The sequence below is a fragment of the Leopardus geoffroyi genome, chromosome D4, assembly GCF_018350155.1.
Source record: "Leopardus geoffroyi isolate Oge1 chromosome D4, O.geoffroyi_Oge1_pat1.0, whole genome shotgun sequence".
In the NCBI taxonomy this organism is placed as follows: Eukaryota; Metazoa; Chordata; class Mammalia; order Carnivora; family Felidae; genus Leopardus; species Leopardus geoffroyi.
In genome coordinates this window covers 71456028-71482411 of record NC_059342.1, presented here as the reverse complement: position 1 = coordinate 71482411, position 26384 = coordinate 71456028, and the positions used below count along the sequence as shown (strand labels likewise).

The following is a 26384-nucleotide window of genomic DNA, read 5'->3' as shown; positions in this document are numbered from 1 at the left end:
AAGACAACAAGTTGTTGCATGAAAGAAAATTTGATTTCAGTTGGATTCTTCCAGCAGACAGCTGAAAATTTCCTTTTAAAAATTCATTGCCCTAACTACCAATTAGTTTGAATTAAAGTAAGTTGGTCTACAGTAGATTGTAATTTTCTCTTCCCTGTTTATTTGCTTTTCAGGAGTATTTGGGTTCACATCATTTCAGAAATGAATTCATTTTATTCATGTTGACCTTAGAAAAACATATATCATGGGGGGGGGGGTCCTCTCAAAAATCTGTGCATCAGGGATCTGAATTCGAGAGGGTTTTTATTTCTTAAACAATCATAAAATGTAACAAGACAGGGTTAATAGTCCTACAAAAAAGTTGGTAACCAACACTATATTAATGCTATTGCCTGTGGAATTGTTTTCTAGAAAGAAAAAAATATCAAAGTGCACAAAAACATCAAGTTTGAAATAACTTACAGCCATAAGACCATCTTGAGAAATCTCCTGGTTTAGGAGATTTAATAGACTGTGGCAATACCTTAGTGGATGACAAATTTGAAATGTGTAGCTTCAGAAGCAAGTACAGAGGAAAATAGTATTACTTTGCAAAAGTTATATACACATTAGTCTACGGTGTTAGTTTAAAAGTTATTATTTCTGCCTGGGTATTCATTGTATATATGAGCTGAAAAGAAAAAAAATAAATAACCAAAACAGGACATAAAGCCCTGCAAAGTGAAAGAAATAAAATGAAAGCAAAGATACAGAGAAAATTTTCAAAGAAAAAGATAAATACAAAAACGTATTTCAGAAAAACTGTAGGAATAAAATAAGCAGATGAAATTTAGGACAAGTGCCCACAAAGGAAAAACTTCCAAAGGAGAAGAAGCATAAAGACAGAAAAGGAAATTAAAAATCACAGTGGGGATATGGCCTTACCAATTTATCATTTTATTCCTTAGAAGCCCTCTATCAGTAAAGTATAACCACAACTCTGGAGAACACAAATATAAAATTATGCACAAATGCAAGAAAGAAATTCAATTAAAAAAACAAAACAAAACAAAAACAACGAGCACCCGTCATCTTTGGGTGGGAACAAAGAATGGTTTTTTCTTCCTAGTGTTCTGTACTTTACCTAAGTGTCTTACAGAAAGATATACTACTTTCATATGGACAGGAGTAAACTCTATTGAAAATGAAGCTCTGTATCACATTTCATATTAAAATTTAATCCAGCAGAGTCTCACTCTGCTGCCAGGCGAGTCAGGAACTGAAGAGGATGCTCTGCTTCCCCGTAAACCATGTCCTCCTCAGCCTTTCCGAGTCAGAGTGGTCTACGGGATGAGCTCTGCACTTTGCTCTCGGTGAGAAACTGACCTCCCCGCTACTCGCGCGTGGTGCTAGCTGCCCCGCTACTTGCGCGTATCCGTCCGCCTTGCTGTCGTCCAGGTGGGAGAAGCGGCTCGGATTCCTGCAGCTCCCGGAGTCTGAGCCAGGCCTGCGGTGCGTCCCCCGTAGCGTCCCCGCGCTCAGACGCCCACCGTCCCCTCCGCTCTCTCGCACATCCGCTGCAGAATTCGGTGAATGCTGGGGAAGCTGGGCCTGTCGGCGGGCAGCTTGCTCCAGCACAAGCGCATCAGGTTGTACAGCTCCAGGGGGCAGTCCTCGGGCCGGGACAGGATGTGGCCGTCGCGCACGTAGTAGATGACCTCCTCGTGGGCCATGCCGTAGTAGGGCTGCAGGCCGTAGGAGAAGATCTCCCACAGGACCACGCCGTAGGCCCACACGTCCGACTCGGTGGTGTAGCGGTTGTAGAAGATGGACTCGGGGGGCATCCAGCGGATGGGGATGGCGTCGTTCTCGTTCGCTTTGTAGTAGTCCGCCGAGTAGATGTTCCTGGAGAGGCCGAAGTCGGCGATTTTCACCACCATGTTCTCGCCCACCAGGCAGTTCCTGGTGGCCAGGTCCCGGTGCACGAACTTGCGCTCCGAGAGGTAAGCCATGCCGGCGGCCACCTGCCTGGCGATGCACAGCTGCTCCGCGCAGGAGAGCGGTGGCGGGGCCGGGCTGGCGGCCTGGGCCCTCCCAGACAGGTCGCTGTGACTGAGGCTGCACACGGGGTGCGGGGACATGCTGCGGAGGAACTCGTTGAGGTCGCCGTAGGCCATGTATTCAAAGAGCAGGCACATGGGCTTCCCGACGGCGCACACGCCTGCAACCGAAATCACGGCCCTCGTTAGGGTGGGTGTCTCAAGTGACACGGGGGAAAGAGCGCTCCCAAAGCACTTGGTGGCCACATCAGAAAATAGGGGCCCCGGTATTCTGTGGACGGCATCGCACTCGAACCCTGACCCCATTTGTTTGGGTGTCAACGTCTGCCTATTTACCTTTTAAGATTCAGCTTATCCATCACTCCTGCTAAGTGCCTCCACTGTAGACACTGCCTGTTACCAGATTTGCCTTCTATCAGCCCTTAGCGGAGGACCTACCGTCCCGTGACAATCGTCCATTTGTTTGAGGTTTCTCCTCCAACGTTTTAGCGCTCTGAAAGCAGAAGTCATGTCTTATTCTTTTTTTAAATCCCACACACCTACCACGTGTGCGGCACAGCAAGTACTCGGTACTTGTTTCCCGAGCGAACTTACAAATGGCGCTTGCTTTGAGCATGTAAGCTACTTACTCTTCCCGCACTTTCTATGGGGAAGGATGGTAAAGAAGATGTATGAGATTTGGAAAGGATAACACAATCCAAAATCTTAGGTAAAGTGCTCAGTAAAATTTTTCAAAATTTAGCTTTTAGGATGTTCATTCTAGAAAGCAAAAAAAAAAATGTTAACATAAATGGAGTCTCAGGGTTAGTGCCAGGAGGACATGTGCAAAACTTAAATTCTTGCTGTATTTGAGAGGGAAATAGGACACCCTGAAATATTAGATCATTTGGGCGCAATTTCACATCACTGTAAAAATAGATTATTAGACCTATTATTCTTTTTTTCAGGCAAAAATTAGAAGTCTCTGTTCAAAAAGGAAGAGAAATAATGAATGCTATTATCTTGGCTTATTTATATTGGGCCTGGTTTTTAATTCCAGGGATTTAGCAATCAGTATATTTATACATTCTAGAGAGAAAATTAAATGACAACATACTTCTCTGAGTAATTGAAAAAAAAAGCGATGTTTTGAACTGAGGTTATTTAACGTAACGTTCCACTCCTTGGTGCAGAAAATATATGGGAAGGAACAGGGATGGCTCTCTGACAAAGAAGTGAAGGAAAAAAGCACAAATGTAGGGGTAAAGGAGGAAAACTTGGGAACCTTCTGTTTGGGGGATGCAATGCATTTCTTCATTTCTATAGTCATACCTAAGAGTTTCACAATGTTAGGGTTATCAAATTCTGCCATGAGGGCTGCCTCCCTCTGAAAGTCGGCTTGCATGTCTGCTGAGGCTTCTTCTTTGAGCATCTTCACTGCCACCATTGTGAAAGGTTCATAGGGAAGTAAGCCCGGAGCCCTGAGAGATACATTTGTTTAGAAAGAAATCAAAGATCGGGAACACCATCTACCCACATTAATCTACCCACATTCATATACATTCCCTCCACTTTTGCAGCCTTTCCCAGAGCCACAGAATCAGAGTAAGATGCCAACAGTAGATCGTACTTAAAACTCCTTGACTCCAATTAATAAAAATCACTGGGACTATTTTCAACACAGATTAAGTTTGAAAAATGCATTATTTGTACATTTCAGGAATTTTAAGGTACACAGATCCAATGAGATTGTCATTACCATCCTAAACCCTTAATGTTTGGCCAGACTCGAAATTCCTGGAAGGCAGGGACCATGGCTTATTCTTTATATCCCTCTAAAGCCTCAAATGGTGCCTTGCATATTTTTGGTTCCCAGTACGTATTTGTGTGAGGTTTTCATTAATTATGTAACCTCCATACCAGGGCTACTATGAGTGGAGTTGAGGTTGTGTCCTGCCCAAGAACACCAGGACAGAATGACAATTAGTGATTAAAACCAAGTCCACATTCTCTGGCCCAGTTGTGTGTCTTGAGCCACATCCATGCATAAAGGGTATTTCCTTCCAGTTCACAGAAAGGCAGTAAATGGGCTAGCATTGACCCCCATATGTACTCCTTCCTTGAGCTCATTATGTTCTGGCATGTTTGCATTATTTTTTCCTTTTTCTATTTTTGCCATTCCATGGATATCTATGTATTTATTTATTTTTTAAATTTTATTTTTTTAAAATTTACATCCAAATTAGTTAGCATACAGTGCAACAGTGATTTCAGGAGTAGATTCCTAAATGCCCCTTACCCATTTAGCCCATTCCCCCTCCCACGACCCCTCCAGTAACCCTCTGTTCTCCATATTTAAGAATCTCTTATGTTTTGTCACCCTCCTTAGTTTTATGTTATTTTTGTTTCCCTTCCCTTATGTTCATCTGTTTTGTCTCTTAAAGTCCTCATATGAGTGAGGTCAAGCAAAATTAGTCAGAGAAAGACAAATATCATATGACTCCATGGACATCCATTTAATATCGACACGTATCAGACTCTGAATTCTTCTTTTTTAAATTTTTTTTAGTGCTTATTTTTGAGAGAGAGACAGAATGCGAATGGGGGACAGGCAGAAGGAGAGGGAGATGCAGAATCTGAAGCAGGCTCCAGGCTCTGAGCTGTCAGCACAGAGCCTGATGCGGGGTTAGAACTCAAGAACCGTAAGATCTTGACCTGAGCTGAAGTCAGACGTTTAACTGACTGAGCCACCCAGGTGCCTCAAGAGTCTGAATTCTTAAATGGAAACGCTAGTTCAAAGTAAATTTTAGATGAAGTGAAGAATATAGCAATAGAAAATGGAAGAGAAGTAAATTTTAGAATTATTTACTAAAAACAAGGCAAGAAATTATGATTAAAATGTGTGATAAAATTATTTCTGAAAAGGAAATATAATTAAACTTTGCTAATTGCTTATAATTTGAATACAGCATAAATGAAGGTTCTCTCCTTCTGCCCAGCCCTATTTTCCAGCAGAGAGAAAAAATTATTAAGATTCAGAGTGTAAGTACTCCATGAGATGAGGTTAATGATGTGAAGAATTATTTGATAATAGGTATCATACATTCAGCGTAGGCATCAAAGGAGCGGTCTCACAGCCTTTCAGGTACAAATTCGGTGGAAAGATTTTTCACAGGGGTAACTTTACCTTGCTTGAAAGACCCTTCCAAATGCTCCTTCGCCAATATCTCTCACATATTCAATGTTATTCCTTGGGTACTCCAGGCTCAGCAGTTTGGGATTCAGCAAGAGTGGCATCCTCTGGTACATGGGGTTGGGATGAAGTCTGTCTAGTAAGAGCTCAGAGGGAAGAGCAGTGAGGGTTACTGCCGCTGACTCTCTGCAGGTAAGACAGGCAAGATTGATAATGAGCTCAGGGTCAGGTGAGATCTTTGTACTTAGGCTCAGGTTTTAAAGAGAGAGGATGCTAGGAGGAAACAAAACAAATTATACAAAGGCAACTGAAGATCCTTCAGTTTTAGAGCAAGAAATATTTCGTTTGGTCTGGAGTCAAAAAGCACATTTTCGTGGGAATTTTGTCACTATCCAGTTGGCATAGCAATGGGGCTGAGCTGGAGTAGCCATATTCTTCGAAATTATCGTTTAGATTCTCTCTACTGTGAAAAGTTAACATTAGGACATGTGATCCTTTGCAAAAAGGTATTGATATTTTTAAAGATCATGGTGGGGTGCTTGATCTTAAAGCAAGGCATTAGACGTCCTAAAGAGACTGGCCGTGTTGTATAGATCCCTCTTCCCATCCCCAATTCCCATGTTAAGTTTATAGGTTTTAATATATTACTACATGTGATTAGCTTCAATTAGAATCTCACCTTTTCTTATTTTTCCATTGTTTTCGTCTCCGGCAGCAATAAAGAGTAGTTACAGTAAGAAGCACAAATATTGCAAAGCTGGACATGATGGAGATTATTACAGTCATGGAGTATGTAGGTGAGACGGACAAGGAGGAAGAAGAAGAGGAAGGCAGATTTGGAATGTCCACACTTGGCTTTGAGGACGTCATTGGTGGGAATGCTGTAAGTGAACAATAATTTTTTTCATTCATTCTTAAACTTTTAAGAAGCAATGTTTGTAGTCAAGGAATCTTCGCTAAAGTCAAGCAAGTTTAGTAAGCCAAATTTAATTTTAAGAATATGTTTTTATGGATCAGGTCGTCCCTGGTTATATATTTCTAAAGTCCAAGTGTAATAATCCAGAGGTGCAAGTAAATCCAACTTGCAGAATCACAGATTTTTAAAGATGAGACCCAGAGAAAGGAGCTGTTTTTTTCCAAGACAAATGCAGATCCTGGGTTAGTGCTGTTCACACTGCATCATGTTTTTTATGACCTGACAACAATTATGGAAATTGTTAGGTTATTAAATAAAATAATTTCATGAAATTATATTTGAAGACAGGACTGTCTAAAGTTGAGCTTTTATACACATTTACTGTTGATTTACAAACAAAACAAAAATAATAGGAGATGAAGAGTGGAAATATTAGACACAAATGAGAAGTTAGTTCATCTAAAAATTGAACTGTCAAACTCCTATTAAAAAGGTTAGTGCAGAGGCGTCTGGGTGGCTCCATCAGTAAGCATCTGACTTCAGCTCAGGTCATGATCTCGCGGTTTGTGGGTTTGAGCCCCGCGTCGGGCTCTGTGCTGACAGCTCAGGGCTGGAGCCTGCTTCAGATTCTGTGTCTCCCTCTCTCTCTGCCCCTCCCCTGCTCACACACTCTTGCTCTCAAAAGTAAATAAATATTTAAAATTTCTTTAAAAAAGTCAATGCAGTATGAAAACAAGGTAAAATCTGCATTTCCCTGGAAACCGACAGATGCCACGTTCATATCACTCTGTAGAGTACAAAGTCCACTGTGTATCTGTGAAAACAACTTTATTAATTTATATTCTTTTAATTGACTGGTAAAGACAAAAACACAGATACAGGGTATTTTAATAACATTGACAAGAATGTTCTAATAGCAAACAATATCCTTTGTACCCTACACAGAAAGTAGCCACAGTGACAGATTAGAAAATAGTTTGCTGATAGAGGATGTGAGCTTTGACCAAAGCCGTCCTCAATGGTAAACTCGGTGTTGTCTCTTTCCATTAGACAAAAAGGATGAAAGTGAATGAACTAGACATTTAACTCAAGACTTTGGAAAAGAAACAAAAACTACAGAAAACAAAAATAGATGATAAAGTAACAGCTAGGTACAAGCAGTAATTAATAAGTTAGAATACACATACCACAAATGCCAGAATTTAAAAATAGGTCAAGGTTTGGTCTTATCTTTATTAAAGTAGTCTGGTAAGTAGGATTTTAATTTTTAAAAGATAAAAGCATAAACATGAAATCAGGAATGGTAAAGGAGTTATGATAGTAGAATGTAATTATGCAATAACATTTTTTTAAATCTTTAGAAAAATGATAGGACCACATTGCCAAATTTGAAAAATCAGAAAATCTGAAGATAGTCATAACCAGGACATTTAAAAGTCTTTATAGAATTACGGAGACATTCTTTTGGTCTCAGAAGAAATAAAATTCCCAGATTTTATAAAATGTTACAGTAAGAGAAGAATCTATGAAATTATTTTAGAAAGTTATTATAATACTAATATCACACCCTGGCAACATTAGCACCAAAGAAAAGTGCGTTCCTAGATTAAGGAACATAGATTTAAACAATCCTAAACAAAAGTGGCTGCAATATAGCAAAAGAATTATATGTTTGATATACAGACATATATTAATATAACACATCACAAAATCAAAAGAAAACTTTTATTGCAGTAGACGCCTAAAGCCATTTGAAATAGGACACTTGCAAAAGCAGAGATTACAAGGGGTGTCCACATAGGACTTCTTAGTGTAGCAGTGGACACAGTTATTACGGCCTGAGCACCCGTAGCTGGGTTTAAAGCCCATGGAGACCTAGTTTGGTCCTTTCTGTGACAGGAAGAACATCAGCACAGGACTGGAACTGGAGGAACAGCACAGCAGTGCATTTCGGAGCAATGACAGCATTTCTCATCAGGTGTCACAACAACAGTGGACTTAGCCTTCCCGGGTTCCTTTATGATTGGCTTGAAAACTGATCTGACTTTCTTTGGACTGAGTCATCTGAAGGTTTTTTAAAAAATCAATCCAAGATGGGTGGGGAGGGGAAAGCTAGACTTCCTGCTAATAATAAAGTAGGAGTAATCATTGAAAGGCAGAAAGAGGTGACTATTTTTGTATCTGGATTTTATAGGGCAGTTCATACTTATTTAACGTGGAAAGGAATGCAATGTAATTTGTAAAATTGGTAGTATAATCTCATTAGTAAATATAAGGATAATTTTTTTTATCAAAAATGTCACACATATTGGGGCACCTGGGTGGCTCAGTGGGCTAGGCGCCTGACTTCAGCTCAGGTCATGATCTCGCGGTTTGTGGTTTTGAGCCCCACATCAGGCTCTGTGCTGACAGCTCAGAGCCTGGAGCCTGTTTTGGATTCTGTGTGTGTGTGTCTCTCTCTCTGCCCCTCCCCTGCTCTCACTCTGTCTCTGTCTCTTTCTCTTTCTCAAAAAAAAAAAAAAAAAAAAAAAAAAAAATCACACATATTAAGAGAGTGATCCATGAGGACTTAGTAAGATTTATTTTCAAAATGCAAAAATTGGCATTGTTTGAACAATAATTTTGCTTTATGGATTTAATTATATCTTCCTTTCTGGCTAGTTTTGTTATTCCTTGTTTATTGCCTCTGATCTGTTTGCTGTGGCCTTCCCTAGAGGGACATCGATTATCTCTTTGAATCGAAATTATCAATCCAGATCTCCAGCATCTTTTTATCTTTGTCCTCTGTCATCAATTTTACCTCCACCCTTTTCCTTTGAACATCAGCGGAGTTTTTATTCACTCATTCATCCATACATTAAGGTAGTCATTGAGTTAGTATTGACATTGGGTCTCAAGAGTACTATGGTGGACACGACAAGTCTTTGTGTTAAGGTATTTAGCTAGGAAATAATTTGTAAACCGATAATTCTAATAAAATGTAATTATAATAAAATGTTGTAAGACTGATAAGCTTGTGAACGGCCCGGGACAGCTCAATTCTAGGTCTAGGCAAACTAGGTAGGTTTTCTGGAGTAAGTGTTTAAGTTGAATAAAAAGGGAACAAGCAGTCGAAGGTATGTGTGTGTGGGTGGAGCGGGAGGGGGGGGCAGGGGGCAAGTAGGGAGGTAGTGTTTCACAAAGGAGTGGCATGTATCAGGGTCCAAACCAAGCAGTCGGCATGCTTCCCTAAAAATGCATCTGAAAGTTTCATTGTTGAGTTGGGGGAGTGTAAGGCTGTAGGTAAGGCTGTAGATACCAGGTCTGGGTCATAAAAGGCCTTGCATGCCCAGGTAGGTAATTTGGACTTGGCCTGGCAGTAAATGGAGAGAATCATCAGAGGGTTTTAAACAGTGGAGTAGCGTGATCAGCCTTTTGCTTTAGAAATATCACCTGCCTACAGCCTGACCTCCATGGCCGATTTCAAGCTACCAAGACAAAGGAGGTCCTGAATGCAGAGTTGGAAAGAGATGTTCCGTGACGCCCCATTACATAGGATTTCCACTACGCGGATAACAAGGATAAAGAGAAAATCCTCGAAGTTGCTTTCAAAACAGAAACACATTGCTTATAGGAAAAAGTAAGCAGACTCATACCAGACGACCAGTCATTTCCAAACCTAGAAGCTGGAAAAGAGTGAAATCACATCTACAGATTCCTGAGAGAAAAAGAAATGTCACTCAAGGCTATGTCCAGCTCATTTAACTTTTAACTATGCAGGTGAAAGCAAGCTAATCTGAACATTGCAAGGAAACAGAGACTCTGTCACCCACAAAGCCATCTGAGGGAACACACGAAGTATGTGCAGCCTTGTGGAACTCAGGAATAGTGAGATGTCTGCTCAGCAGACAAAGTAAATAGTACAAAGACATCGCCAGCTCAAAAAGATTTCACTTCAGCAGAAGAAGTTATACAAATGGAAACTACTGAAATCTTACTGTGTGTGTTCAAGCAAAAAAAAAAAAAAAATCTTCTGTCACCCTTCTAAGTGAACTGGCAATATCCTTTATAGAGTTTACTCAGAAATCAAGGAACTTCAAGAAATATTTGAGGGCTTTATACATTCCGTAAAATATGGACACTCGACTGAATAAGGATGACTTCTTTGCTTAGCTAGCAACCTGCCTGAGAAGCTCAAGCCGGTTTCTTCCGTGATAATTGCATTTAACCAGGGAGCATACTTTTAGACAATTCTCCATGACATGGTCAGGTGAAATGATCCATTTATGACATTTGGAGTTCATTTTCTGACATGTACCAAAGATTTCATAAAAATAGGTTAAGAGTAGGAAATTGGTTTATTGTTAGCTAGTTGTAGCTAACAATTTTTATAATCGGTATACAAGGCAGAAACATGGATGCTTTCTGTGTGTGTCCCTGTCTGATCTAGGACTGAAGGTCGGCACCTTCCACATGGTAAACCCCCAGTGAGTGCTTGAATGGATGAATGAGTAAACAAAGGGTAACAAAGACCACCGTTGCCAATTAAAAGTCCAGTCAAAGTAGGCTTTAGCTACTTATATGACAAAGGATTGAAGCATTTCTTTTTCATTCCTTCAATTTGGAAATAACAATTTGACAGGCTTGCAGAATAATAATTAATAGGGTTTCCATACCTCTCTTGTTTATTAATGCTGAGTGATTCAAGTGGGACCAGTAGCATTCTTTCTTTTTATACTTTTAAGTCTTAGTTCTTGAAAGAAGCTGGTAAAATCAAGGCCTGGCACTTTGCCAGGTGCAGAGGCAATTAGGCCCAGAATATACCTCATAGGAAATGAGTATGATTGAAGCCCTAGAAAGCTCAAATCAGAGGAAGTTAATTGAAATGAAAAACTCTTCCAATTTCATTCTGAAGATTTCTGCATTCTGGTAGGGTTAAAGCATCACCTGATTCAACTTCGTGTCTAGGCCTCTCTTTGCAAGCAACCATCTTGAGTTCCTTCCTAGGGATTTGGAGGCATCCACTTTTAAAACCATTTGATTTGGGGGCTCCTGGGTGACTCGGTTAAGTGTCCGACTTCGGCTCAGGTAATGATCTCACAGTTCATGGGTTCAAGCCCCGCATCAGGTTCTATGCTGACAGTTTAGAGCCTGGAGCCTGCCTCCGAGTCTGTGTCTCCCTCTCTCTCTCTCTGCCTGTGCTCTGTCTCTCTCTCTCTTCTCTCTCTGAAAAATAATTAAACATTAAAAAAAAACCCAAACATTTGATTTGACTCTGTAAACTTCATACTGGAAATCAGATGTCTTAAAAAACATATCTTCCAAAGGAAAGATCTCTTGTCACAAATGAAGATCATGAATCGGCTCAATGAAGAAATAAATACTTGTTTTCATCTGTAAATAATTAGATGGTATAAAAATCAAGAATGCAAAATCAGAAGGTGGCATTTTCAGTTGCTTATTTTGTGGCCATTGAAAGGATAAAGCAAGTTATAACCTTAGGGTAGGTTATATATGCTAAATATGCTGCTCTTCATGGCCTAATTAGAAGCTGTAAGCTGAGATCTCTGATGATCTTCCTTCATGTTTTACCCCAGTAAGCAGAGGAAAACAGCCTTTGAGAAGGGACGTACATCCTGTTCTGGACATCATGTAGTAGGAGTGTAAATACGCATGCACGAATCCAATTACATACACATAAGGGTTCAAGGGCACAAACAAAATTACTTACTTGTTAAGTTTTCTTTTTTATAATCTGAGGGGGAAAGGATAAAAATTTGTTTTAAATGAGCATCCAGATATCTCACATATTCTGTGAGAGAGTGCTAAGAAATGCAAGTTCTCTTTCAGCTTTTCAGCATACAACTGGTCAACATGCTTTGCATTCGAATGAGAAAGGATTGTGTCATTGAAATTAAACCAGCTGTTAGGGCTAACAACATAGCTCTTTACAAACGAAGTTCATTAAACAACATGCAGCGATTCAACTTTGTTTTGTGAGATCAGCACTTTCAACCATGTGGCTTATTTTTGCATGCTTAGAAATCTGCTTCGTTGGCTAAGAAGGGGGACTTTATTCTTTTATTCCACTCATCTGACATAATATGAGGTTTCTTAGCCATTCTCTGCACATTCCAAAAACCGTTACAAGCTTTCATAAGATCCCCTTATGAAATAAGATCTTAAGCAGCAGTTAAAAGTGCTCTTTAATTTCTTTTTGAACCAAATGGAGTAAACTCTTATGCTGACCTGTGCGATTAGGGTGGACAGTAGGATTCTGTGATTAGGTCTCTAAAAAGGGCAGAACTCAAAAAATAAGTTAGAAATGCTTAGAAATATTAGGAGATTTAAGCTCACAACTTAGTTTCTTCAAAATAGTAAATTTGTTGTAACCTCTAAAGTATTGAGAGAACTCTGTTACCTAAATATGGCAGTCTGGTGCAGGCCGTGGGGTCCCAGTGCATGCTGGGGAGTTTGGTGCAGTCTGGCACGGGGAGCAGGTGCATCCCAGATCTGTAGAGTCCTCTGTGAGTCTTCCCTTCCATTGCCAGCCATTCTTTTGCACAGAAGAGCTCCTTTACTGCCAGGCAGTATTCTCTAAAATATTTTAGGGAGAACAAAACTTGATGAGTCATAGCATGTTAAAGCCAAATTTGTGGCAGAGCCTAGATTCTGTATTTTCAAAAATATCATCACAGTACATTGTCTGCTCTTGCAAAAGCATTTTTAAAGGATCCTTTATTGTAAATAATGTGAGACTTTATGAAATATAGACGAAATGCTGTCTTGTTTGGTTTTCATAGTGTAGCTAACACTACTGAGGGGGAAAAGAATTTTTAAGCTCAAAAGGAATCCCTGATGTGCATTCCCTCATATTCATAGTAAAATAAATACAAAGGCACAGAAACAAGGTGCATTGAGTTTAAAAAATACACATAATAAAAGTCATAGATCATTGTCAATCAGTGTCTAGCCTGAGAGATTCAATCTCAGGGCTAATGGGCAGGGACTGAGGGGCACAGTTGGCCTGTCTGAATGCTTTGCCCATCAGAACAGAAGACATCACCTTCCTGGCAGGTTACAGGAGGGCATATGGGTCCTATCCACCCTGGCCTTGGAGAAGCCACCCCCTATCCCATTTCTGCATATGCTTCCATCTGAGAAAGTCAAGGTAATGTCTACTTGAATATGAAATGTTATATTCACTCATGTGTTTTATTGTAAGTGAAGAGACTGAAGAAAGACTAGTTATACTAATTATAATTTTGTGCATTAATACTTATTCAAGCTTATCTTATAAAAAATAGGATAAGACTACATAGGAGAAACCTGGTTAACTCCAAAGTAAGACATTTTGGATTAAAAATAAAAGGAAATTAGAGATTATTAAAGAAATTAGAGATAATAGCAATGTTGTTCATTCAATAGCTAAAGGATTCAGCGAGGAAGGAATTTGTGGTTGTGTATGTATGTGTGTGCATATACATATCTGTGTCATAATGGTGTCTTTTTAAAATAGTCATGCCTACACTGCCACTTTTCTGGGCAACCACCTGTCAGTAAGGGCCAACTGAACATGTGTGGAATGAAAGGGCTTTGCAGATGACTGTGATAGGATACAATAGGAGTCATGAGAACAACAATAGGATTTTGAATTCTTGATGTGTCCGCAGTTGAAGGGAGAGCAGTGAGGCTTTCAAGCCTCTGAAAACCAGAGGAGAGCCTGAAAAACCAGAGGAGAATTACTTAGCTTGCTTCTGCTTATGCCTTGCCCCCCCCCCCCGGCCCCCCCCGCCCCGGCCCGGGATCACACAAACACAACTTTCTGCATTCATACAGCACAGTTAAACTGTGCAAAAATCAACAGGGGGCAGGTGAAAGAAACTCCACAGCCCACATCATGTGGAGGAAGCAAATACCCTGGAAAGCTATTTTTTATTCTAATCGGAAGAACACATTAGAGAAAGGTTTGTTTGTTTTGTTTTGCTTCCATTGCCATGATTAAAGATGACCCCTATAGAAGAGTCTTTTGCAAGGAAAAAAATCAGGATGAAATGGAAAATAAACTGAAAACTAAGTTAACTGAAGAAAATAAAAACCACAAAGAAGTGAAATCAACACCAAAAGTAAAATTGTCATTAAAATCAGTAAAGAAATGTCACTGTAAGACATTGAACAAGTAACAGAGGAAAACTTTACAAGTCCAAACTGAATGCAGACAGAATGCATGAACAGTGAAAATAATGTATGAGGAGACAGCTGAGATGGAAGAGCCAGGAAGAAACCCAGAGTTCGGATAATGCTTCCCAATAAGAAAACTAGAGCACAGAAAAAATGGAAAATACTCAAAGATATACTAAAAGAAAACATTGTTAGGACAAGAAGGAGGTAAACCTGATAATTAAGGTACATTATCCATTATTTTTGTATTAATTATAGGAAAGAAAATAATGAAAAAAGAATTACTCCCAGATGAATTTGACAAATATTGTGAATCTCAAAGATTAAAAAAGAATCCTCCTACCATTTGTCAAGAGAAAAATATTCCCTACAAAGGAACAAAATTCAGGATTGCCCTATATGTTCTTCATTACAACACAGTCAAAAAACAATTAGAGTGCACAAGATTTTGAGGAAAACTGAATGTAACATAAGACCTAAATAAATAGTGAGAAATACACACACACACACACACACACACACACACACACACACACACATGATCACAACATTATGGTGAAAAATGTTTACATGTAATCTTCTAAAAATTATCTACTCTAGCTGAACAAGAGATGAATCGAAATTGAGAACTTAAGAAACAGAAAGATTTTCTATAATATAAATGACAGTGAGCATGAGGGATAAATAACAGAGATCTCTACCAGGTAGTTGGATATATGATGATGCAATCATATGTAAAAGCTAAAAATAATGGCCTGGTTTTATCAAACAGAGGTGGAAATGTGCTGTGTTGGTAGTTTTCATGTGTTTTCTTCAAAAGCAAACAATGTCCATTTCTAACATATACCATGGGTTCAACTGATCTTTTAATCCTCTCTCTTTTACAGATGAGGAAACTGGTTAGCCAAGGTCGCATGTATCTAGAAAGAAGTACAAATAGTGTTTGAAAATAGTATTCTATTTGGCTCAAAAGCCAGATTGCTTCCTATCTTTTCTCCATAAGGAAATAAAGGCAAAGATAATTCTATCATATACGGATTTATGAATTTCCATGTTTAAAGAGTATGGGGTTTTAAAGAAATAACTATTTATTACAACCCCTCCCCCCCCCCCCCACCGTGAGAAAGGGTGTTAGTACTTCGGTAAGAGCATTGGGTGGAATGTATTTTAAAATAATATACATATGATATAAAATAATACCCTGAAATGCTCACCAAGATCTCCTATTCATTGGCAAATAATGCTGAAACATTTGAAACAGACATTTTCTCTTCGCTATCTTAGCTTACGCATGAGGTCCATGTTTGTTCAGGTTGTATATATTTATTTCATAGAAAGTAGGGATATTTATGAATATGCCAACAATATGAAAAATAGCAAGTATAAGAGAATATTGTACCTTTTATGACATTTTCTAGAAGCTTAGAGTCCTTGTATTATAGGAGGTCATCAGGGAGTTAGATGGTAGGAATTCTGTCCAATTAATTACCTTCTATTTTGGGCAAAAGCCACCTTTTGCCTTTATTGTTGCACATGACAACTTCTTTTGAAAACTCTTCCTGTTTGCAATCAAAAGAATTTTCCCATTTCTTTCTTCTTTTGTTTTACCTGCAAATGGGTGTAGGAGTAGGTACTGCTCCAGGGTTGCATTCTTGGAAGATGTGGTTACACAGCAAAGCCTCAGCAGCTGGCCGGCAAAATGGGCTCACTGCTTTCAGTTCATTCCAGGCCGTGTGAACCAGTAATTCTTGGGCCTCCTCAGGGTGTGCATAGGAGTTGTTGAAGAAAACAAGAGCGTCTCTGGCCAGGACAGCATTACATACCTCCCCTCTGTACTGGGCGCAGTAGCCTTTGTTATCTTTCTGTAATTTACTGAAGGAAGAAATGAACAACGTACCCAATCACATGGTGTTTCTTAGCCTTCAGTCCATTTTTTTTTTATTTCCACCTCTGCATCACAGAAATAGGAGAAGATTGTACTAGCAAATTGGCTGAAATGTTCTATCTGAATACTGTTTTCATTTGCAGCTGTAATTATATCACCTCCAGCTACTCCAGAGGGCTATTATAGGATTGTATGTGAAAATGGATGTGGACAGTTTTGAGAACTATCAAGGACTCAATAGATTTGAGTGTTTTTATTATTTACACTATAAATAGAACTTAACTACTCTTAGTTAAGCCACCTCATATGCTTCTTACAAATGGAGTTGATTTGAGTAAAAGACATCTTAAAAACATATTCATTGTGATGATTAAGAAATGATTAAGCATAATAATTGTGGTAAGCCAGGTTTTTGAACATAGGTTTATGTGTTATGATTATTAAATACCTGAATTTTGTGGAACACATGCATCTTTGCAACACCTATCCTCAGATCCTCTCACTCAGACATCTTCCCAGCATTTCATTAAAGAAGAAAAAGAAAGCCACATAGGGAGGAGGAAGCTTGGATATGGCTTTCAAAGGAGCTAAGTAGCATCTTTAGCTTTGCTATTTTCTCTTCACATGATTTGGGGAGAGTCATCTGATCACCCAGAGCCCCAAGGTTCTAATTTGTTGAGTGATGTAAGGAATTATTTGGAACTCAGATTGTGTGTTAATGGGTAATATATGAAGAAAAAATCTAAATTCTATAGAGCTAGCACAAAAATAAGGTTAAAAGCTTATTTGCTGTAACAACTGAGGAGAATAATAGGCAGAATGGAAAAATACTGCTGGTACTCTCTGCACTCATCCACTGCCCCCTAGCGGAATGCTGAGAATTAAGATAATAACTCCTATACTCCCCCGTCACATTTTATTGAGCACTTATTATATATAGACACTGTGACAGTCTCAACATGTTCTTATACTTTCCATCAGATCTATATTGTTAACAATGACAAAAAACTGAGTTGTATTCTCATTTAGATTTGTACAGCTGTTGGAACTTCACATTTCATTATCTTTATATAAAGGATTTTAAGAAAATTAAGTTGGAATTTGTGGGAAATTTTTAAATTGTGAAGAGACTCCATTTGAATTCAAACAATTGATACTTGGATTAGAAACCATCATTGACTAGTGTTTAAAGAAAATCTATTAAATGGTATACAGCTCATTCAGGTAAAACAGTGAACTTTCAAGAAATATTATACTTTGAAATAATGTTTTATAATATAGAATCTTTCTCTAATTCATACTAGCCTTTTACTGATTAGCCAGCATGATTTTATTGCATTACTTCTAGTTCGTAGTTCATTTTAAAAGTGAAGGCCTGGGGTGCCTGGATGACTCAGTTGATTGAGCATCTGACCTCATCTCAGGTCATGATCTCCCCACTCCTGAGTTCAAGCCCCACATTCAGCTCTGTGCTGACAGCTCAGAGCCTGGAGCCTGTTTCAGATTCTGTGTCTGCCTCTCTCTGTCTCTCTGCCCTTCCCCCACTCACGCTTTGTTTCCCTCTCTCAAAAATAAGTATTTAAAAAATATTTTTTTTATTTATTAAAAAATTTTTTTTTTAACATTTATTTATTTTTGAGACAGAGAGAGACAGAGCATGAATGGGGGAGGGTCAGAGAGAGGGAGACACAGAATCTGAAACAGGCTCCAGGCTCTGAGCTGTCAGCACAGAGCCCGACGCAGGGCTCGAACTCACAGACCGCGAGATCATGACCTGAGCCGAAGTCGGCCGCTTAACCGACTGAGCCACCCAGGCGCCCCTAAAAAATATTTTAAAATAAAGGCCTTGAATAAGAAAACAGAAAACTCTTATGAAAACTTGGGCCAGATAAGGTTGAGCTAACACCCAAGGAAACTTGGCCTATGGTAACACTAAGAAAGTTCAAGAGAAGCAAGGATGCTGGGCTCTAAGAAACTGAAGAATAATACCTAATACCCAGAAATACTTCAAACTGGTTTACCAAATGGTCTCACATATTAATATAATACCTTGGTATAATACCTTGGGGGATAGATAAAAGCAGGCGGGATTCTTTTCATTTAAAACAAAAACCATGTCATGTAAAAGTTAGCTATTTCCCCTAGTGTTTCTTGGCTGAGCATTATTCATCCAGGTTCTGCCATCACGTATTAACCATTGAATGACTCTCTTTATTTTCCCATAGGTAGTTTTTGAATTAAAAAATTCATGCTTTTTCCTTTAACTATATAAGCAAAAAAACCAAACAAACAGAAAAGGTATACAAAAGAAAAATTAATAAAAATAGCCTCAGAAATGAGGATTACTGGCAATTAATAAGCAATCTCTTTGTGTGTATTTCTGCTGGCTGTCTTAATAAAAGCCAAGAAAAATCTTTGAAACAACCTCAGTTGGCCTGATAGTATGGAGTCCTCATTTATTTATTAGTTACATAATGTGAAAGAAAAAAGAAAAAACAGCAGAATATGTATTGAATAGAAATGAGATCTTGGTTGTCATTTTGGTTCTTTCTACCAGCTTGCAGAGAAGTAACCTGTGAAAACCCTTTGCCTGCTGGGAAAAAAACCATACAATACAACATATATGGTTCTTACTAATTATCTGTGCCTCTGTGATGTTCCTAGGGGCATTAAAGACTTAGCTTTGGAAATACATCTATGCTAGGATTAGCTGTACAAGGTCAAGGATCTACAGGACCAAATACATATATGTTATGTATAATGATATATACACATACACATATACAGAGACTGCCCAGAGTTTCAGAGTTTAAACAACTTTTCTTTTTCCTCTCTCTTTTGCAGACTCATAAACCTGTAGTTTTTTGTGGTGATCAAATTTTAGAGGCAAGAGCCGGAGGCACGTGGGGCCGTTGTTCCTCATCCTCCTAACCCTATCACTTAAACGTTTTAACAGGCGCTCACGGCAAAAACTGGGGGACAAGATGAATGCAAAAAATCTCCACGGGTATCTTCCGCTCTCTTTTGCAAATGACGAGACCCCTCCCTGTTCAACTGAAGTTGTGTTTCCCTGATCACAGCTCTGGGGACTACAAATGGAGCAACCCCGAAAGCAGCGGGTCCTGTCTGTCCTACGAACAGTGGGGCAGAGGTCACAGGGATCTGTTCACAGAATGCTGGTTATTTTGGAATGGTCTGCCGGACAAGCTCCAAAAATGCTGGTTCACGTTGCACGTGGAGCCAGTCCCTCTCTTGCCTCTTGACAAATGAAACCTGGCTGACCTCCCTTTCTGTAAAGTTTTTTCTTTTCAGAGACAGCAATGGATATATGATCTCAGGTCCCTCCTTTAACTTAAAACACACAACTCTGCTTGGTCAAACTGAACACTTAAAGGAGCCTCACTACACCTTTTATTCTTATTTCTCTCCGCTTTAACAGAGAGGAATCACATCCAGTAGGGCATTTTTTTTTAATTTTATTTTTTAAATTTGCATCCAAATTAGCATATAGTGCAGCAATGATTTCAGGAGTAGCTTCCTTAATGCCCTTACCTGTTCACCAACAATGAAGCAACAGGAAGAGAAACCAAAAAATGGATAGAGCACTTTTAAATGTGATCTTGCAGTTTCTACGAAGGAGACCTCTTCTCCCTTTGAACATACATTACTTTGCCCCAGGGGCACCTCGAGAGGGCCAGCTGAGGCTACTTTGGGTTAAGGCAGCCCCGCTCCTCCAGTGGAAACTCTCGCACGTTTCTCCACCCTCCCTGGGCGGGGCATGGCTGAGAGCTCTCCTGTGGGGCAGCGTTTCCTCCTTATCCGCGGTTTTGCTTGTCCTGGTATCATACCTGCGGTCAGTCAAGGGCCAGAGGCAGATGCTCCTGCTGACGCAGCAGCAGAAGGTCACAGGTCACACCACGCTTTCACACCTGCGTCACTCACCTCTTTTTGCCTCCTCTCCTAAGCATTTTGTCCTCTCACAGCATCACAGGACAGGTGAGTGCGGCAAATAAGATAGTCTGAGAGGCCACATTCACAACTTTCGTTACAGTATATCGTTATCATTGTTCTGTCATGTGATTACTGTTGTTAATCTCTTACTACGTGTAATTTAGAAATTAAACTTTACCACAGGTGTGTATATACAGGAAAAAACCATAGTATATGTAGGGTTCAGGCCTTTCTGTGTTTCAGGCGTCAACTGGGGGGGGGGGGGTCTTGGAACGTATCACCTGTGGATAAGGCGGAACTGCCCTGCAAGTGTTCCCTTATGTAGCAACTGCACTTTCCTAACAAGTGTGATGGCGGGTTCAACACCCCTTCCACTGTCCAAAGCAAACTGGAATAATTTTTATTCTTTCCTGCCTAGTATCTTTGTATATAATTGATTCTCTAAGGTGGGGGTCAGCAAATAGAATCCACAGATCAAATTCTGCCTACTGCCTGTTTTTATACTGCCTGTGAGCTAAGAATGGTGTTGACATTTTTAAGTGAAAAAAATCAAAAGAAGTGAAAATTACATGAAATTCAAATTGCAGTATCCATAAGTAGCATTTTTTGGGAACAGAGCCATGTTCAACCATTTATGAGTCACCCACGGCGCTTTTTACCCTGCAGCAGCAGAGCTGAGCAGTTGCAATAGAGACTGTGTGGCCACAAAGCCAAATATATTTAATATCTGGGCCTTTATGGAAGACATTTGCCAACCCCTGCTCTGTGACATAGATCAAATGTCCTTCTGCTGAAATGCCGTATCCAGTGTCCTCAAGAAGGACATGATGTCCTCTGAAAAACACCTCTTGTAGTTCTCCGGACTGAAATTCATGCCTAGTTTTTGTGTAAAATAAAGATGTAAGGAATGATGATGTAAAGAAGAAAAAGTTTTTAATTAAAAATTTGAAAATTGGGGCGCCTGGGTGGCGCAGTCGGTTAAGCGTCCGACTTCAGCCAGGTCACGATCTCGCGGTCCGTGAGTTCGAGCCCCGCGTCGGGCTCTGGGCTGATGGCTCAGAGCCTGGAGCCTGTTTCCGATTCTGTGTCTCCCTCTGTCTCTGCCCCTCCCCCGTTCATGCTCTGTCTCTCTCTGTCCCAAAAATAAATAAACGTTGGAAAAAAAATTAAAAAAAAAAAATTTGAAAATTAGTTATATTAGCCAAATATATAAACACTGTGTATTTTACATATTTGTACATATATCAGTTATAATCAGTAAATACATAAGCATATATAGTGTTACATATACTGTATATAGCGTATGTACATGATATATAGTTGTATATACAGTGTAAGTATATTTAGAATCATCCTGTAAATATATTTTTGTATCCTGCATTTAAAAAAATTTATTTTGAGAGAGAGAGGGTGCACGCATGTGCGTGGGGCAGAGAGAGAGGGAGAGAGAATCGCAAGCAGGCTCCATGCTGACAGCCGATGTGGGGCTTGATCCACCAACCATGAGGTCATGACCTGAGCTGAAATCAAGAGTCCGACGCTCAATAGATTGAGCTGCCCAGGCACTCCTATATCCTGCATTTTTACTCAGCCTGATATTATAAACATTTACCTGTTCTATTATAGTTTTTCAAAAGCATGGTTTTTAATCACAACAGTTTCCCTTATTGGTAGATACTGACATTACTCATAAATTTCACTAATAAATATAATACTGTTTTCAGTTTTGTTGTTCATACACTTATTATTTTCTTAAAATAGATTGCTAAATGTGGGTTTATCCAATCATAGCTACAGCCGTCTTAAGGTTCTTTTTTTTTTTTTTTAATTTTTTTTTTCAACGTTTTTTATTTTTATTTTTGGGACAGAGAGAGACAGAGCATGAACGGGGGAGGGGCAGAGACAGAGGGAGACACAGAATTGGAAACAGGCTCCAGGCTCTGAGCCATCAGCCCAGAGCCCGACGCGGGGCTCGAACTCACGGACCGCGAGATCGTGACCTGGCTGAAGTCGGACGCCTAACCGACTGTGCCACCCAGGCGCCCCTTAAGGTTCTTAATAAAAACTGCCAAATGCTCTCTAGGGAGGTTAGAGCAGTTTTCCCTCTACCAGCAGTTCGAGAGTGCTTATGTTACCACAGGTGAAAAATAGTATGGACTTTTTCTTTAGCTTTAAATTTTTCATTTGCATTTACTTGCATTTGAATGATTTATTTCTGTCCTTGAGTCCTTGGAATTTGTTCATGCTTCCATTATTATGTTGTCTTGTAATTAATCTTTGCGTGTGCACGTACACCCCTAGTAAAATGTAAATTCCTTGGGGGCAGTGAATACATACAAGTTGTTTTGTTTTTCTGCATTCCAATATAATGTCAGAAATAGAGTGAGTGGTATAAAAATGTATAGGAAGGGACGCCTGGGTGGCTCAGTTGGTTGAGCGTTTGACGTCGGCTTAAGTCATGATCTCACGGTTGGTGCGTTTGAGCCCCGGGTCGGGCTCTGTGCTGACAGGTCAGAGCCTGGAGCCTGCTTCAGATTCTCTGTTTCCCTCTCTCTCTGCCCCTCCCCTGCTCGTGCTCTGTCTCTCTCTCTCAAAAATAAATAAACATTAAAAATAAATAAATAAAAGTGCATAGGAAGGACAGGAGGAATGAATGGCATGTGAAGGAAAGATGGCATCTCTTTTCTAAGTTTTAATTTAACTTTTACCACATTTATGTTGTATATCTGTTCAGTAGATACTCAGTTTCACTGTAGAATCCTTGGGGACAGGACTATCTCTTAGAACTGTGATAAGGCAATGAATGCATCAAAACTGCATGAATTGGCACAAGATTGAGAACTAACCAAATTTCCTAATGCAATGACTTATTTTATTCCATGGAATTAGAATCAGTGGTTGGAGTTCTAGGTCCTGCTCAGTAACTGTGCTATCTGGGTTAGTAGAGTAGTTACCAGTCTAAGTTCTTGAGTCTGTCTACCTGAGCTCAGATTGACAGCTTTATAGTTGGCCAGCTGTGTGGTCTGGACAGCTCCTAGTATATCAGGTTCCTTCTATTAAAGAATAGGAATCCTCAGAGGTCTTGGCCTATAAAGTCACTGAAATGTTAATATGAAAAAAAAGTGGTGATCATAAATGTCACCACAACACATGTATTATAATTATCAGTATTATCAATTGATAATTCTGAATTTCAGTTTTGCTGCTTGTAAAATTAGATGAAAAGTTATGACACTTCAGAGTTTTATGAAAGTCCATCAATTTTACTGAAAATAAAACACTGTAAGTTGCAAAATATTGTATTACAAGGTGATACTTTCTCATCTACAGGATAAAACTATGAGTGGAAATTGGGAAGTCTGTCCTGGGTTCAATTTCCAAGCCTGTCACTTACTATTTGTATAAGTCACTGGAACTCTCCAGTTCAAAGAAACTCTCTTAGTTCCTATTCTGTACGCTAGGAGTAATAATAGTACCTATTTCATAGGGAAGTCCTGAGGATAAATTTAATTTTTTAATGTTTATTTTATTTTTGAGAGACAGAGACAGAGCGTGATTGGAGGAGAGGCAGAGAGAGAGGGGGACACAGAATCCGAAGCAGGCTTCAGGCTCTGAGCTGTCAGCACAGAGCTCGATGCAGGGGTTGAACCCATGAGCCGTGAGATCATGCTCTGAGCTGAGATCAGACGCTCAACCAACTGAGCCACCCATGTGCCCCAGGATAAATTTAAATAATGCATGTAAAGTTCTTAGCACAGTGTCTGATGCATACATAGTAAGTAGTCAATAGACTTTACCAATCTTCATTAGAAAGTTTCTGAAAGATTACAGTATTCGGCAAATAGCAATAAATGGCAAACAAAAAATCACAACAAAACATGATGTGACAGAGATATCTTACCTCCATTCTATTAACAGGAAAGGAAGGCCCCACAGGAAATCACATTAAAGGGGAAAAGAAACAAAAGTTAGTACATTTTAATCTTAAGATTTGCAAGAAATAGCTTTGATATGTCTAATTCCTAAGTTTCTGGAAAGTTCTCTTCAGTTAGGATGCCAGACACTGCATTAACAGGCATATTTGGAGGAGACGAAGAGCAAACAGGGTCTCCAGGAACTATCCTTTTCAGGCTGGGTCCACCTCAGCCATTATCAGCCCAGGCAGCTTTAAATTCCTAGCCACCAAGGGACTTTGTATCAAGCCTGAAGATGACAGACCAGCCTATATAAAGCACCCATGGGACCCAAACCACAGGACAACTCTGCCACTGGGCAGATAGAAAAGAGGAAAGGAGACATCAGGAAATTCTTCTAGAGAAAATGGTATATAATTTGGAGGGGTAAAGGCAGGTTCTAATAGCAGCTGAGCAGAGAAACCTGTTGAAATACCAGAGGCCAAGGTTATGTATATGAAAGAGCCCTCAATTTGAGATATAAAAGGAGGATTCAATACCGTGAAGATGTGCCAGTCAGTGCCAAAGAGAACCCAGCCATAGTACTTGGGAGGAGGTACTCAGCTTAGATAGGCTTCTATTTTATGGACAAGCAAGGAAAGAAAAATGAAACTCACTTAAGGATGCTTGGTTGTCTTGAGAATATTAAGAGAATCAGAGGGCCTTCCATGTGTTTCTAACAGATATTCCCCCAGTCACATTTTGTTTTGGGGGGAGGGTGGGGAGCAGGCGGGGATTCCAAGAACGTTGTAATTATAAATAAGTGCTTTGATTTCAAAACTAGATTTTTTTAAATTCCCAAAATTTCCAACAGTCGTCAATATGTTCAGTATCCTTAAATTTATCTGGAAAAGTCAGTAAAATTTTGGCTGTCTTCTAAAACACACAGTAAACTTTAATATGAGAAAGCTGCCCAATTGTAAAAAGAATGCTCGCCCCTTATGCCTAACTGCAAGACAGCTGGTAGCAATTTAGTGTGGCTACTGGCTGTTACTCGTATATTCTTTTCCTTTTCATTTCAAACAAAAACAAACACCTTTAATCAGTTTGAAACCAGATAGCCACCACCAAGCACGAGGGCGCAGTGTCTGTTTTGTTGGTAAGAGCACTCTACCTATCCTGGATGAAGCACTGAGTGATAGAGGTGGTCATGCGCCCCTACTCATCACCATGTGTCTCTTTATTGGGAAGAACATTGCAGGGACACGGGAATGTGACTATAAGACATGAGAGAGACCATGATCCATGGTAGTTAGTACATTCAGTTAGCTATATCCATTGTGAAAATATTTCAAACTTCCTTTTTTTTTTTTTTTCCGGTAATAGTGTGAAACATCGACTCCTAAAATACAGAGTAGAAAAATATGTGGTCCGTTGTGGGCGTGGGGAACTCCAATACTACCCCATCGTATTTCTCCCTATGCCTATTTTTGGATATGCTACATATATTTATTTGAGTTTTAAATTGAGTGACTGGAAACCCCAGACCCTGAGGTCAGTCCAAAGAAGGGGCATTGCAAATGGTGGGGATTACAATGAGTGGCTTATATTAGAGGAGGGATGGGAACACAGACTCATTCCTATACTCTCAGGCTGGCTAAAGATAGAACTCAGAACCTCAGTCTTACAGGAGGGACCTGTTGATGCCACTGAGAATGGAAAATACAAGCTTTTCCTCCCCTGCACCCATGTGTCTATTTTTTTGCCAGCTTTATGGAGATATAATTGACATATGATGTTAAGTTTAAGGTATATACTTATGTAATGCAAAATGATTACCATCTTAGCATTAGCTAACACCTCCATTCTGTCACATAATTACCATTTCTTTTTTGTGGTGAGGACATTTAAGATCTATTCTCATAGCAACTTTCAGTATAATACAGTATTATTAACTATAATCACCATATGTACAAAGATTCCCAGAACTTTATTCATCTCATAACTGGAAGTGTGTACCCTTTGACCAACATCTGTTTCCCTCCACCACCCAGCATGGAGTAACTACCACTGTATTCTCTGTTTCTATGAGTTAGACTTTTTCAGATTCTACATATTAGTGATATAGATCTGTCTTTCTCTGACTTCCATCACTTAGCATAATGCCCTCAAGTTACATTCATGTTGTCACAAATAGCCAGATTTCCTTCTTTATCATGGCTGCATAGTATCCCATCATATGTATATATGTATATGAGATACTAGAAGATATATGATAAGATATTATATATATGTATATATGTTCCTTATCCATTTGTTGACAGAAGCTTAGGTTGCTTCCGTATCTTGTAACTGGTATCTACTGTTT

The 26384-nt window shown here is 39.5% G+C and overlaps 1 protein-coding gene and 1 long non-coding RNA gene across 2 annotated transcripts in view; one reads left to right on the top strand and one right to left on the bottom strand.

The window, feature by feature from the left end:
• Positions 1-284: 284 nt before the first annotated feature.
• Positions 285-26384, bottom strand: part of MUSK (muscle associated receptor tyrosine kinase) — a 92398-nt gene continuing 66298 nt past the window's right edge. The window contains exons 8-14 of the mRNA XM_045469647.1: positions 25877-25883; positions 15896-16159; positions 12528-12703; positions 5891-6092; positions 5206-5397; positions 3351-3499; positions 285-2200 (exon numbers count right to left, since the gene is read on the bottom strand). Of these exons, the coding sequence (XP_045325603.1) occupies positions 1518-2200; positions 3351-3499; positions 5206-5397; positions 5891-6092; positions 12528-12703; positions 15896-16159; positions 25877-25883 (1673 nt within the window). The 3' untranslated portion in view covers positions 285-1517. The remainder of the gene's footprint in view (positions 2201-3350; positions 3500-5205; positions 5398-5890; positions 6093-12527; positions 12704-15895; positions 16160-25876; positions 25884-26384) is intronic.
• The window catches only part of LOC123593579, a 94729-nt gene continuing 74358 nt past the window's right edge, over positions 6014-26384 (top strand). Inside the window, exon 1 of the long non-coding RNA XR_006710390.1 lies at positions 6014-6094. This is a non-coding gene — a long non-coding RNA (uncharacterized LOC123593579). The remainder of the gene's footprint in view (positions 6095-26384) is intronic.